Source organism: Babylonia areolata, chromosome 11, assembly GCF_041734735.1.
Source record: "Babylonia areolata isolate BAREFJ2019XMU chromosome 11, ASM4173473v1, whole genome shotgun sequence".
Lineage (NCBI taxonomy): Eukaryota > Metazoa > Mollusca > Gastropoda > Neogastropoda > Buccinidae > Babylonia > Babylonia areolata.
In genome coordinates, this window is record NC_134886.1 from 9,138,773 (window position 1) to 9,155,287 (window position 16,515).

The 16,515-nt window shown below is 43.9% G+C and overlaps 1 protein-coding gene across 4 annotated transcripts in view; it reads right to left on the reverse strand.

Annotated features, from left to right (window-relative positions):
- LOC143287500 (uncharacterized) overlaps positions 1 to 16,515 on the reverse strand; it is a 44,395-nt gene that overhangs the window by 7,109 nt on the left and 20,771 nt on the right. For all 4 annotated transcript variants that reach the window (XM_076595531.1, XM_076595530.1, XM_076595528.1 and 1 more), the window contains exons 12-19: positions 11,872 to 12,041; positions 9,773 to 9,899; positions 8,583 to 8,777; positions 6,733 to 6,801; positions 4,735 to 4,896; positions 2,339 to 2,425; positions 1,186 to 1,265; positions 149 to 257 (exon numbers count right to left, since the gene is read on the reverse strand). In XM_076595531.1, the coding sequence (XP_076451646.1) occupies positions 149 to 257; positions 1,186 to 1,265; positions 2,339 to 2,425; positions 4,735 to 4,896; positions 6,733 to 6,801; positions 8,583 to 8,777; positions 9,773 to 9,899; positions 11,872 to 12,041 (999 nt within the window). The remainder of the gene's footprint in view (positions 1 to 148; positions 258 to 1,185; positions 1,266 to 2,338; positions 2,426 to 4,734; positions 4,897 to 6,732; positions 6,802 to 8,582; positions 8,778 to 9,772; positions 9,900 to 11,871; positions 12,042 to 16,515) is intronic.

Consider the following 16,515-nt stretch of genomic DNA (forward strand, 5'->3'; position numbering starts at 1 on the left):
AAACAAAAAAAACCAACAACAACAAAAAACCCACAAAAATGAACAAATAACACAACACACTGAATCATGCGACACAGAGCACACAACGCCACCAACTCTGAACGCAGCCCAACACACAACACAGAGCAGTACAGCACTTGCTGCTTACCTTGATCATCTCCTTGGCGCGTTCAGCCGCCTCCTGTGCCCTTGACTTCTCTGACTGAAGCTGGTGCCGCTGGCTTGTGTTCACCTGCTCAAGCTTGGCCTGGGCCGCCCTGAAAGAGGCGTTGTCCTGTTCTCATTTTCGTTAACGAAGCATATATGTACATACATAATAACATACGTACCGATCCATCACACACACACACAAAGACAGACACACACAATCGATAATGCACATACACACACATACCCCCCCCCACACACACACACATATGTACACACATGTATACACACACACACACACACACACACACACACAAACACACAAAACCAAATTTCTCCGCAACAAACATAATAATTATCTCAACTTCACAAATCAATAAAAATCAATTGAAAAGTTTCTGCTTATGAATGTGAAATTATAGCCTCAAAAATACAGTTTGAATAAGAAATTTACACCGCCTCTCTCCCTGTACATGTCTAGACAGACAGACAGACAGACAGAGAGATAGACAGACAGACAGACAGATAGATAGATAGACAGACAGATAGTTAGATAGACAGACAGACATACAGACAGATAGATAGACAGCCAGACAGATAGATAGATAGACGGATTGATAGATATATAGATATATAAATAGACAGACAGACAGAGACAGACAGATAGGTAGGCAGATTGACAGACAGACAGACAGACAGACAAGAGAGACAGACAGATAGACAGACAGACAGACAGATATATAGATAGCTTGACTGACAGACAGACAGACAGACAGACAGATAGATAGACAGACAGACAGACAGACAGATAGATACATACACAGACAGATAGACAGACAAACAGATACACAGACAGACAGATGAATACACATATAGATAAATACACACATGAACTCACATGAACTTCTAAATCACCCAAACAAACCAAACTGATCCAAGATCACGTTCAAACATGGTTTTGGAAAACACATATACTCAGATGACAGGTTAATATGCACACACACACACACACACACACACACACACACACACACACACCTGGATTCCATGAGCTCATCTTGCAGTTTCTCAAACTTGCCCTTGAACCATTCATGAGCCTCCATCAGGTTACGTTGTATCTGCAAGGTACAGCACATTACCTCTGTTTATCTGTGTGTGTATGCGTGTGTGTGCATCTGTGTGTGTGTGTGTGTGTGTGTGTGTGTGTGTGTGTGTGTGTGTGTGTATGTGTGTGTGTGTGTGTGAGCATGTGTGTGTGTGTTTATATTTGTATGTGTGCGTGTGCATGTGTGTGTGTGTGTGTGTATGTGTGTGTTTATGTCTGTGTGCGTGTGTGTGCATGTGTGTGTGTGTTTATGTTTGTATGCGTGTGTGTGCATGTGTGTGTGTTTATGTTTGTGTGTGTGTGTGTGCATGCATGTGTGTGTGTGTTTGTGTGTGTGTGTTTATGTGTGTGTGTGTGTGTGTGTGTGTGTGTGTTTATGTGCGTGTGTGTGAGTTTGGATGGTTCTAATTATTAACCAGGTGTTCACTAAATATGCATGCACACATGCCACACTGATAAACATACATACGTGAACGGGAAAGAGCATTCATTTCCACATGTATGCAATGTGCACAGAGACATGCACTACTTAAGTTCACTAAATATGCATGCACACATGCCACACTGATAAACATACATACGTGAACGGGAAAGAGCATTCATTTCCACATGTATGCAATGTGCACAGAGACATGCACTACTTAAGTTCACTAAATATGCATGCACACATGCCATACTGATAAACATACATACGTGAACGGGAAAGAGCATTCATTTCCACATGTATGCAATGTGCACAGAGACATGCACTACTTAAGTAACACACTGACGCACAAAAAGCACAATCTGTTCACACCCATGTCCATGGTATGCACATGCACACACACACACACACACACACACACACACATTTGGATATACATACCAGTACATGAGTAGATACTCAAGAGTCATGCATACTGTCACACACACACAGACACACACACACACACACCCTCACATACACATTTGCATATACATACTAGTACATGAGTAGATACTCAAGAGTTATGCATACTGTCACACACACACACACACACACACACACACACACACACACACACACACACACACACTTTTCCAATCAGTTCACACTGCCTGTTATACCTCCACAGACTCATTGTGAGCCTCTTTCAGTCTTTCATCCGCCGTGTGTTTCTGTTTGGACGTCTGGTCTTCACGCTTTTTGGTTTCCTGCCAGAAAAAAAAAAAAAAAAAAAAAAAACAGAAGAAGAAGAAGAAAAATCTTAAATATGGATAACTGTACAAATAAATACATGAAATATTTCTTGAGCACTAACAACTGAATTTTGAAAGGGTTTTTTTTTTTTTTTTTTCTTTTTTTTTTTGTAATGGAAATGACTACAGATTGGATAGGTTTCAACAGACGGGCGCAATAGCCCAGTGGTTAAAGCGTTGGACTTTCAATCTCAGGGTCACGGGTTTGAATCACGGTGACGGCGCCTGGTGGGTAAAGGGTGGAGATTTTTACGATCTCCCAGGTCAACACATGTGCAGACCTGCTAGTGCCTGAACCCCCTTCGTGTGTATATGCAAGCAGAAGATCAAATACGCATGTTAAAGATCCTGTAATCCATGTCAGCGTTCGGTGGGTTACGGAAACAAGAACATTCCCAGCATGCACACCCCCGAAAGCGGAGTATGGCTGCCTATATGGCGGGGTAAAAACGGTCATACACGTAAAAGCCCACTCGTGTGCTAACGAGTGAACGTGGGAGTTGCAGCCCACGAGCGCAGAAGAAGAAGAAGAAGGTTTCAACAGAGGCATGAAAGGGTGTATCTTGCCAAAGTCAGCCATGAAAACTGCAACTTTTTTTGTTGTTGCTGGGTTATCAGAGCAAATCCAGTATGGTGAATAGAACTGTGCAATCAACAACCATCTAGGTAAATAGAACTGTGCAATCAACAAACATCTACCTGAAGATCTAGTCATCAGCCCCATCCACATGTAATATGCGACTTCTGTTCAAACGTGTGTGCGTGTGTGTGTGTGTGAGAGAGAGAGAGAGAGTGTGTGTGTGTGTGTCTGTGTGCAGTGCGTGCATGTGTGAGTATGCACAAGTTTTTTTATATTGATATGCACTTGTATGTATCCTAATTTGTACTGTATCTGAGGTTGTGTATGATTTTCGATTTACGTTCGTACCTTGTTATGTACTACCCCCCCCCACCCCCCCAGTATTCCTTGTGACCCCAGTACACTTGGTAATAAAGACATATTCTATTCTATTCTATCTTCTCCTTCTTCTGTGTTTGTGGGCAGCAGCTTCCACTATCACTACCATGAATGAGCAGACTGTTATGTGTATGACTGTTTTTACCCCAACAAGCAGGCAGTCTTACTCTATTGTGGTTAAAGCATTGGACTTTCAATTTGAGGGTCCCAGTTTCTTATCTCGGTAACGGCGCCTGGTGGGTAAAGGGTGGAGATTTTTTTCAATCTCCCAGGTCAACTTATGTGCAGACCTGCTAGTGCCCAAACCCCCTTTGTGTGCATGTAATCCATGTCAGCGTTTGGTGGGTTATGGAAACAAGAACATACCCAGCATGCATACCCCCGAAAAACGGAGTATGGTTGCCAACATGGCGGGGTAAATAAACAAAACGATCATACACGTAAAATGTTACATGTCTGTCTGAGTATGTATGTGTGCGTCTGAAATCTGATTGAATGACACAGGAAACGAATGATGAGCGCCCGGTGGCAGCCGTCAGGTAGGCAGCCTGTTGTGCAAATGACCCCGTGTTTGTAAAGCGCTTACAGCTTAGTCTCCGACTGAGGATAGGTGCTATATAAGTACCCATATCAACGTGTATGTGTGCATGTCTGAAACCTGATTGAATGGCACAGGAAACGAACGATAAGCGCCCAATGGTAGCTGTCAGTCAACTCTACCCTGATGGGCAGTCTGTAGTGCAAATGTCTGTAAAGCATTTAGAGAGCTTGGTCTCCAACCAAGGATAGGCGCTATATAAGTGTCCACATCATCATCATCATTTTTAGGATGTGGGTTGAGAGTGATATCACACTTTTTGTTGTTGTTTTTGTTTTGTTTGGTGTTGTTGCTGTGTTGCCTCTTCAATGACACAAGTATTGTTAAACACACTCAGAGCATCTGTGTAAGTGCTATATCAATCTGCATTATTATCATTATCATCATCATTACTGTCATTATCATGGTCAGTGTTATATCAATCTACATTATTACCATTATTATTATCATTACAGTCATTATAACAGTAAGTGCTGTATCAAACCACATTATTGTCATTATCATCATTACTGTCATTGTCATTAACATTATTCTCATCAATATCATTATCGTCATTACTATTACTCTTGTTCTTATCATTATTAAATCACCACAAAGCCGAACAGCATGGACAGACCATACACAACACTGTACTGTCTACATTCCCAAGTTCAGCTCTCTTGTTGATCTTGCAGGTTCGCTGCAGACGCCAGGTCCTTCAAAACTCACGCTGTACTTCCTCTTCAGTTCCTCGCGGAGTCTCCTCTCTTTCTCCAGCGCCTCCTCCTTCATCTTGAGCAGTCGCCCTGTGTTGAGGTGGGCTGCAGCCAGCTGCTGCACCTCCTCCTGCAGAGAGCTCATCTGCTGCATGAACATGCCGATCGTCTCCGCCTGCAACCATAGCAACAGCACTAACACAGGTTGATGAGGAAGGTGGCAGAAGATGCTCATCCGCCGATACAGCGGGTCCGTGAGGGTCTGGGTTCGAATCCCACTCTCGCCCTTTCTCCCAAGTTTGACTGGAAAAATGATACTAGTCATACGGATGAGACAATAAACCGAGGTCCTGTGTGCAGCATGCACTCTTGCGAACTGAAAAAGAACCCATGGCAACAAGAGTGTTATCCTGTTGCAAAATTCTGTAGCAGAAATCCACTCTTGATAAATAAACAAATGTATGTTCATGCACTCAAGGAGGGACTAAGTGCATTGGGTTATGCTGCTTGCTAGGCATCTGCCTAGCAGATGTGGTGTAGCGTATATGGATCTGTCTGAACACAGTGACGCCTCCTTGAGAAACTGAAACTGAAACTGATGATGTCACGCAAGATAGTTTCTGTCTGCAACAACAAGAACAGCAACAAAGACAAGTGTCTTCTTCTTCTACTTCATCCATGTTAGTGGGCTGCAGCTCCCACGTGCACTTCTATATATCTAGTTTTATGCGTATAATCATCTTTCTCCTACCATGTAGGCAGCCATTCTCCATTTTTGGAAAGTGTGCACACTGGGTATGTTCTTGTTTCCAAGATCCATCAAATGCTGACATGTAATTATGGGAGGTTTAACATGCATTAACATGCTCTTCTGCAAGAGGATACACACGCAGCAGGGGTCAGGCACCTGCAAACTTACACGTGTGGGAGAAAAGACAAAGCTCCACCCTCAACCCACTGGGTGACACGACAGGAATTCAGAGCCAGGACCCTGGGATTGAAAGTCCCATGCTTTAACCACTCGGGTGTTGCACCCATCCAGCCCGGGCTGTCAGTAACATCAATGTTTTCACTGGGCTGCAGTGGCTGTGCCAATGCGAATTCTATCACCAAACTGAGCAGAGTGTGGAAAAGTAACATCTGATTCTCCACAAAATTCAAACTCTACAAAGCCCTGGTAGTCTCCATTGTACTGTATGGTTGCGAGGCATGGACACTGACGGCCGAAACTGAAAGGAAGATCCAGGCCTTCGAGAACAAATGCCTGAGGAAGCTCCTTCAAATTCCCTGGATCGAGCACAGGACCAATGAACACATACAGAGCAGAATTGAGAACCTTGCTGGACCTCAGGAACCTCTCCTTTCAACTGTGAAGAGACGCAAGCTGATATGGTTTGGACACAACACTCGACACACCAGCTTGTCCAAAACAATCATGCAAGGCACCATCGAGGGCGGGAGAAGAAGAGGAAGACAGCGGAAGAACTGGCATGAGAACATCAAACAATGGACCGGACTCCACACACGTGAGCTGCTGCCAGCGGCTGCCGACAGAGACAGATGGAGAAGGGAGGTTGCGTCTGCGGTCCTCAGGCTTCCCCCAATGACTACTTTGTAGTTATGGGCCTGAGGTTGAGGTTGAGGTTGCACTGGGCAGTCTTGTGAGGAAGAGTTTAAAATTTTAAAAGTGTTCATGTGTGTGTGTGTGTGTGTGTGTTTGCGTGTGTGTGTGTGTGTTCATGTGTGCATATGTGTGCAAGTATAACATTCAGAGCATGTAAGACAGCACAGCAGTGATGTGTTCGTGTCAAAACAGCACCCACCTGTGTGTTCATGTGTGCATGTGTGTGCAGGTATAACATTCAGAGCATGTAAGAAAGCACAGCAGTGATGTGTTCATGTCAAAACAGCACCCACCTGTGTGTTCATGTGTGCATGTGTGTGCAAGTATAACATTCAGAGCATGTAAGAAAGCACAGCAGTGATGTGTTCGTGTCAAAACAGCACCCACCTGTTCCTGGTTCTTCTGCATGTACTCGTCTCTCATCTTTTCAAGCTCATCGATGTCCTCGCGCATTTGCTGCAACTCATCAGCAACTCGCCATCAACATCATTACAACAACAAACAACAACAAAAGGGTGGAGAGAAGAAGGAGAAGAAGAAAGAAGAAGGAATAAAGTTGCCTCATGTCTACTCAGCATAACTCAAACAGATGGAAACGGTGGGCACTAGCTCACTGATGACTGAAGTTGCGTGGATGAACTGAACAGCTAAGGAAAATGAGAAAATGGAGAGGACTTACTATCTTGATGCTTTGATAAAGAAGAAAGGAAGAAACACACACACACACACACACACACACACACACACACACACAATCCAGTGGAAAACAAGTGTTACTCTACGGAAAGACAAACAAGCAAAGAGGACGGGGAAGACAAAAACATGAAAGCCATCAAGATCCTATGTGAGCTGACAACAAAAACAAAGACGCCAGTAATAATTTACATGCACATGTGCACAAGCATACACACTAGGACACACGCATTACATGCAACATGCCAACACACACACACACACACACAAACAAAAACCAAGAACATCACACATCCACACGCCTACACACACACAAACACAGGCACACACATACACACACTTCACAACCACACCCACAAAACTATCCACACATACACACGCAATACACAAACTCAAAAACCCACAACCCACCCCTTACACCTCCCACACCACATCCCCCACACACGTACAACCCACCCCCTATACCCACACATTCCTCTCACACCACACCACCCACACACACATCCCCCACCACCACCACCACCCCACACACGTACAACCCACCCCCTATACCTCCCACACATACCTCCCACACCACACCACCCACACACACATCCCCCACCACCACCACCCCACACGCAACCCACCCCCTATACCTCCCACACACACCTCCCATACCACACACACATCCCCCACCCCTCAACCCCCACACACAACCCATCTCCCTATACCTCCCACACACACCTCCACCAACACACACATCGCCACCACACACACACTCACAACCCACCCCCAACACCACTTACTCCCACACCACACCAAACCTACAAACCTCTACCAACACACACACACACACACACACACACACACACACACACACCCCACCCCCAACACCTCCCACACCACACCACACCCACATAATTGTAAACAGTCAAAACATGTTCCCATAATAATAATAAATAATAAAATGTAGGCTTATATAGCGCAGTACCCCCACCTCAGATGGGGCTCACCGCGCTTCACAATAAAAAATAATTAAATTTAAGACTAAGTGTCGTAAAATATGTACAAAGTCTACAAAGTTTAACATGACAATGGCTAAAATATGCATATGTAAGACTGACATGATAAAATATATATATGTATACACACACACACACACACACACACACATACATGTACACACACACACACACACACACACACACACACACACACACACACACATAGATATGTAAATTGACAAAGGCACCATCACAGTCTCAAATCCCACAGGTGCAAATCACAGCAAAACAAAGCACGCCACATTCACCACTGTTAACATACACATGAACACAGACACATGCACTGCACACACCTTTTTTCTTTCTTTTCTTTCTATAATCACTTTAATGAACAGACATTAAATTAATGACCAACCAACCAACCAACCACACCAACACACCTCCATCACCAACACCCCCCCCACACACACACACACACTCCTGCCTCCACCTCCCTGCCGTCCCCCCCCCCCCCCCCCCCCACACACACACACACCCTCTCACCCTTCACAGACGCCCCACCTTCATTCGCTGCAGGTTGTCCTCCACCTGTTTCCTGGCCCTGTGCATGTGGTCCACCTTGTGCCTCTGGCCGGCCAGTTTCTGCTGCAGCTCCCCCACCGTGCGCTCCATCTCCCCCACACGCTGACGCAGCTCCGTGTTCGTGGCCACCAGCTCTCCGTTCCGTGTCGACAGGTTGCTGTTCTGCTTCTTCAGCTGACCGTGAAAGTAGATAATGATATCAATAATGATAACCGCTACTTATATACTATAGCGCTGAATCTTGTGCTGAGACAAATCAAAGCGTTTTTCAAACCAGTCGTTCACACGCATGCAAAACTATAAACTCGAGAACCTGAAGACAAAAAAAAAAAAAAAAAGAAGAGGCAGGAGAAGGAAGGGGAAGGAGGCTATCTTGGAAACAGATGGGTTTTAAGGCCAGACTTAAATGGTGTTATTCATTTAGATGGGTTTTAAGGCCAGACTTAAATGGTGTTATTCGTTTAACCCTTACAAACTGACGTAGTGTTATTAATCAAACACACACACACACACGTGCACATATGAACACACACACACACACACACTCACACGCACACACACACACACATAAACACACACACACAAACACACACACACACGCACACAAACACACACACACTCACACGCACACACACACATGCGCACGCATGCGCGCACACACACACACACACACACACACACACACACAACACACACACACACACGCACACACACAACACACACACACACACTCACACAGAGACACAGACACAAGCACACACACACACGTAAACACACACACGCACACAAACACACTCACACACACTCACACGCACACACACACATGCGCACGCGAGCACGCACACACATGCGCACGCACGTGCACACGCACACACACACACATACACACACGCACACACACAACACACACACACACACTTACACAGAGACACAGACACAAGCACACACACACAAACACACACACACACGTAAACACACACACGCACACAAACACACTCACACACAAACATACACACACACGCACACACACAACACACACGCACACACTCACACAGAGATACAGACACAAGCACACACACAAACACACACACACAAACACACACACACACCAACACACAACACACAACACCAACAACAACAACAACGCCTCTCCCTCCTGCCGACAGTACCTCAGCAATGTCTCTGTTGGCCTTGCGTCCCGACTTGTCCTGCTCTTTCTTCAGCTCGGCACGCAGCGCTTCAACGGTCTCCTCCATCCTCTGCTTCTCCAGATGACTGCCGTCCTGATCCTTCTGCCTGCCGGGCATCAGCCGCAACAACCGTCACCAACAGGGACCTCCTTTATTCATCTTTTATTTGTTTGTTTGTTGACGGGCACAACAGCCCAGCGGTTAAAACGTTGAGCTTTCAATCTGAGGGTCCGGGGTGCAAATCGTATTTATTGATATATTCAATTTTGTTTGTTTATTTATTTGTTTATCTATCTATCTATCTACAATTTTGTTTGTTTATTTGTTTATCTATCTATCTATCTATGTGTCTAGACATGTACTGGGAGAGAGGTGGTGTAAATTTCTTATCCAAACTGTATTTTTGAGGATATAATTTCATGTTCATAAGCAGAAACATTTCAACTGATTTTTATAGATTTTGAGATAGTTATGTGTTCATTGTGGAAAACTTCAGTAATGTGTGTGCGTTGTGTGTGTGTGTGTGTGTGTGTGTGTGTGTGTGTGTGTGTGTGTGTGTGCGTGTGTGTGTGCGTGCATGTGTGCATGTGCGTGTGTGTGTGCATGTGTATTCATTTATCTCTATATCTATAAACTTATTTGATTTATTTATCTATGACTTGGTTCATCATCAAACAACAAAGAACACCGTTTAAGGTGAAAGGTTTAGCGTTTCACGGCCGGTGGGGCAGTGAATTCCTATAACACTGTGACTTGGGTTCAGCACAAAGAAGGCAGGGCCCAGTCCTCTTCTTCCTCCGCTTTAACCACCCCCATCCAAGTCAGGTGGGTGGAGGAGTGAGGGAAACCAAAGCAAGGTGTCTTTCCCCAAGGACGACACAACACCGTGCTGAAACCGGGTCCTCAAACCCTGGTCACACAGGATCAGAAGTTCCAATGCTTTACCCGCTCTGCCACGGTGCCTCTTTACACCACAAACACCGTTAGGTTGCTTGTCTATTCATTCATTCATTTTAAAATCAATCATCTATCTAATCTCTATCGCTGCTTACCACCCAGTCGATAATGATTCAGCTCTGCCTGAACTGGTCTCTCTGAACTCAAACCCATCTTAATTCACCAGAGGAATGTGAAGCATCACAACAATCCAACTCTGACTGAACTGGTCTCTCTGAAGCAACACGAGAGCTTCATGAGGCACCCAGTTCCTTGCATCATGACAAATCAGCCTGGACCAAGCTGGTCTCTCTGAACTCAGCTACGTGTAACTCACCTCAGGTTTTTGAGGCATGCGTGACACTATGACCCAACTCCATCCAAGCTTAAAATTGACTCTTAACTCAACCACTTGGACGGGCACAATAACCGAATGGTTAAAGCGTTGGACTTTCAATGTGAAGGTCCCGGGTTCGAATCTCTGTGACAGCACCTGGTGGGTAAAGGGTGGAGAGTTTTCCAATCTCCCAGGTAAACATATGTATAGACCTGCTTGTGCCTGAACCCCATTCGTATGTATATGCATGCAGAAGATCAAATGTGCATGTTAAAGATCCTGTAATTCATGTCAGCATTTGGTGGGTTATAGAAACAAGAACATACCCAGCATGCACACCCCCCAAAACGGAGTATGGCTGCCTACATGGTGGGGTAAATAAAACAAAAACGGTCATACACACAAAATGTTACGTGTCTGTCTGAAAGTGTATGTGTGCGTGCCTGAAATCTGATTGAATAACACAGCAAACGAATGATGAGCGCCCAATGGCAGCCGTCAGTCGGCTCTACCCAGGTAAGCAACTGTTGTGCAAATGGCCCCTGTGTTTGTCAAGCGCTTAGAGCTTGGTCTCTGACTGAGGACAGGCGCTATAAAGTATCCATATCATCACCAACTGCCTGCGACTCGCCTGAGGTTTTAGAGGCACATGTGGCGTAACGACCCAACTCGGCCAAAGCTTAAAATTGTCTATGAACTCACCCATCTCTAAATCACCTGTGGTGTTTTTAGGCACTTGTAGCAAGACAACCAAACTCAGTTCCGAGCGAAACATTGTCTCTGAACTCCACCACCTGCAACTCACCGGAGGTTCTTGAGACGCCCGATCTCGGTATCACGGCGACCTAGCTCTGCCTGCAGGTTCTCCACCAGCTCCTGCAGCTGTGTGTGCGAGGACATCACCGCCTCCAGGGTGTGGGAGATCTCACGATTCACCGACTTGGCGTCCTCCATGTTCTTCTGGTGCTGCTGGGTCTGGGGGACAACGCACACCATTGTGTGTAATGTCAACACACCATGTGTAACATCAACACTCAACACACCATGTGTAACATCAACACACCATGTGTAACATCAACACTCAACACACCATGTGTAACGTCAACACACCATGTGTAACATCAACACACCATCAACACACCATGTGTAACGTCAACACACCATCTTTAACGTCAACACACCATCTTTAACATCAACACTCAACACACCATGTGTAACGTCAACACACCATGTGTAACATCAACACACCATCAACACACCATGTGTAACGTCAACACACCATGTGTAACGTCAACACACCATCAACACACCATGTGTAACGTCAACACACCAAGTGTAACGTCAACACACCATCTTTAACGTCAACACACCATCTTTAACATCAACACTCAACACACCATGTGTAACGTCAACACACCATGTGTAACATCAACACTCAACACACCATGTGTAACGTCAACACACCATGTGTAACATCAACACACCATCAACACACCATGTGTAACGTCAACACACCATGTGTAACGTCAACACACCATCAACACACCATGTGTAATGTCAACACACCAAGTGTAACGTCAACACACCATCTTTAACGTCAACACACCATCTTTAACATCAACACTCAACACACCATGTGTAACGTCAACACATCATGTGTAACGTCAACACTCAACACACCATGTGTAACGTCAACACACCATGTGTAACATCAACACACCATGTGTAACGTCAACACACCATGTGTAACGTCAACACTCAAAACACCATGTGTAATGTCAACACACCATGTGTAACATCAACACTTAACTCACCATGTGTAATGTTAACACACACCATGTCTAACGTCAACACACCATGTGTTTCAACACACCATGTGTAACATCAACACTCAACACTCCATGTGTAATGTTAACACAACATGTGTAATGTCAACACTCAACACACCATGTGTAATGTCAACACATGTGTAACGTCAACACTCAACACACCACGTGTAATGTCAACACACCATGTGTAACATCAACACTCAACACACCATGTGTAACGTCAACACACCATGTGTAACATCAGCACTCAACACACCATGTGTAACGTCAACACACCATGTGTAATACCAACACTCAACACACCATGTGTAATGTCAACACACCATGTATGACATCAACACTCAACACACCATGTGTAATGTTAACACACCAGTGTAACATCAACACAACATGTGTAACATCAACACTCGACATACCATGTATAACGTCAACACTCGACATACCATGTGCAACGTCAACACTGAACACATCATGTGTAATGTCAACACACCATGTGTAACTTCAACACGCAACACACCATGTATAATGTCGACACACCATGCGTAACATCAACACTCAACACCCCATGTGTAAGGTCAACACTCAACACACCATGCGTAACATCAACACACCATGTGTAATATAAACACTCAACACATCGTATCTAACATCAACACACCATGTGTAATGTCATAACACCATGTGAACATCAACACATCATGTGTTACATCAACACTCAACACACCATGTGTAACGTCAACACACCATGTGTAACGTCAACACTCAAAACATCATGTGTAACGTCGACACTGCATGTGTAACGCCTGTAAACTCAACACACCATGTGTAACATCGACACAGCATGTGTAACACATGTAAACACTCGACACACCATGTGTAACATCAACACACCATGTGAGTTTAAAGCTTTTAAGATACTGAAATAATGCATGCAACAGATAATGCAGACAAGCCTTGTTTCATTCACAAGCTACTTTTTCACTTTGTAATGTGTATGTGTTACAAAAAAAACAGAAAAAAAGGTTCGTTTTTGTTTTTCTTTTAATAGTCAGAACCCCAACAACACTGACGTCCTCCACACATTTTTTTTACCTCGCTTCCCCTTTGCATGTGTACGTGCTACAAAAATAAATAAATAAATAAATAAAAGAAATAAAACTATCTAAAAATAAAAACATCAGTCAGAACCATGACAACCACATCCTCTTCGCCTTGTTCCAAGACAAAAATATCTTGTTTCAATTGCAAAATATCGTTTTTTTCGCTTTGTATCTGCATGTGTTACAAAAAATACAAAACAAAAAGAAATAAAAGTATCTGTATTAGAAAAAAAAAGAAATATTTAAAAAGACGCCCTGCTCACCTTGTTCTCAGACAAACCTTGTTTCATTCACAAAATGTCTTTACAAAAACATTTATGTTACATAACAAATTACATCAATGTTACATACACACTGACTACACACACACACACACACACACACACACACACACACAATGGATACATACATTTTAGCATACATATGTACCTAACAGCTACCCTGAACACACACACACATATATGCACACACAAACATACATTAACAGACAGGCGCGTGCACATATATCTACATATACATATATATACATCTCTTTCCACCACAACATTCAAAGAGAAACTTGGTCAGTACATGCGTGCCGAAAGCCAGACCGAAAATCTGGTATAATATTGTCACTGACAATCCTTACAAACTATGTCGAAATGCGTCAATTAGTTGATAACGTATCACGCCATAGAATATTGTTTTTAGAGATCTGAATGTGTTCTCCTTACAGTGGACATAAACTAACGAAATCAAACTCTAGTCTGGTCATGTCTACGATTCTGTATACTTACATGTATTACAAATTGTGAACCATCCTCACTCAACTCTTTTTTTTTTTTTTCTCGCACTGACATATCTTTACATCTCTCTCTCTCTCTCTCTGTCTTTCTCATAATGTGTCTCTCTGTCCACATCCCTATTTCCCATCGCCTTATTTGCTTCTTTCTTTTTTTTTATGTCTCTTGCATCTGTGTTTTAAATTTTATCATTACTTTTCTGTGTTAATTTCACTTGAATCATTCATGTGTAGCATTCATGCTAGGGTTTTGTTGTTGTTGTTTTTCCCTTGGTGTGTGTGTGTGTTGGTGTGTGTGTGTGCGTGTGTGTGTGTATGTGTGTGTGTGTGTTACTCACTTCCATTTCGTACAGATGTGAGCGATGTTGTGTCTCTCAGTTTGACGCTGTGCTATACTTGTATATTATACATGTATTAAGTATAGCAACGTTTATATGCCTATGTGTCTGTGTATCTCTTAAATCAATGGCAGATGTGTAAGTCGGTCAAAGTGCTAATGTCTTCACCGTTGCAAAATAAAGATTCATTCATTCATTCATTCTCTCTCTATATATATATATATATATATATACATACACACACACACATATACATACATACATATACAAGTACCATAAAAATTGGGCTATAGAGTGCATTGTTTTTTTAGCCTCATCCCCTAAATCTTTCAAAAATTGGGAATGTATTCACACATAAGGCACAGTGGTTTACAAGCTGCAACTGTTACACCAAACAAACAAAAAAATCAATTCCAAATACGTATCAAAATTAGCCACAGAAAGTAATATGTACAGAAACAGAAACTTAATGCAAGCAAAGCACAAATTCAGTTTGAAAGCTGCATCGGGAGCATATTGTGTCATGTTTTTGGCATGACGGAAGTTGTCCGAACAAGGGCGATCAACTGAGTTTCAAATTCACAAAGAGTCAAAACTAGTTTTGAAACCTAACATGAAGTTCAAAATATACAGGAGACTGGCAGCAACACTTAGTTTGACCTGTACGAGTCATCGGGAAAACCCGCAACAATGGGGTAAATCCACAAACAAGCCGTGTCGTTATTTTAGTCAAGCAGGGGTCATCATTGAGGGGGAAAGGTTGAGGACAGGACTTTATATAAGATTTTCTTGTTGTCCTGTTCATCGATATCTGTGTTGTATTGTGACATGTTCCAAATAAAATACTGTTTAAACGAAAGGTTGAGGTTAATAGTCCAAAATTTATGGAATCTGTTTTTGTTTTTGTTTTTTGTTTGTGGATTTACCCCATTGTTGCGGGTTTTTCCACCACCTCCTCACTCACCTTGTTCTCCCTGGACTCCAGGACCTCCACCCCCTCACTCACCTTGTTCTCCCTGGACTCCAGGACCTCCACCTCCTCACTCACCTTGTTCTCCCTGGACTCCAGGACCTCCACCCCCTCACTCACCTTGTTCCTCTCCCTGGATTCCAGGACCACCACCTCCTCACTCACCTTGTTCTCCGGGGACTCCAGGACCACCACCCCCTCACTCACCTTGTTCCTCTCCCTGGACTCCAGGACCACCACCTCCTCACTCACCTTGTTCTCCCTGGACTCCAGGACCACCACCTCCTCACTCACCTTGTTCTCCCTGGACTCCAGGACCTCCACCTCCTCACTGACCTTGTTCTCCCTGGACTCCAGGACCACCACCTCCTCACTCACCTTGTTCTTATCCCTGGACTCCAGGACCACCACCTCCTCACTGACCTTGTTCT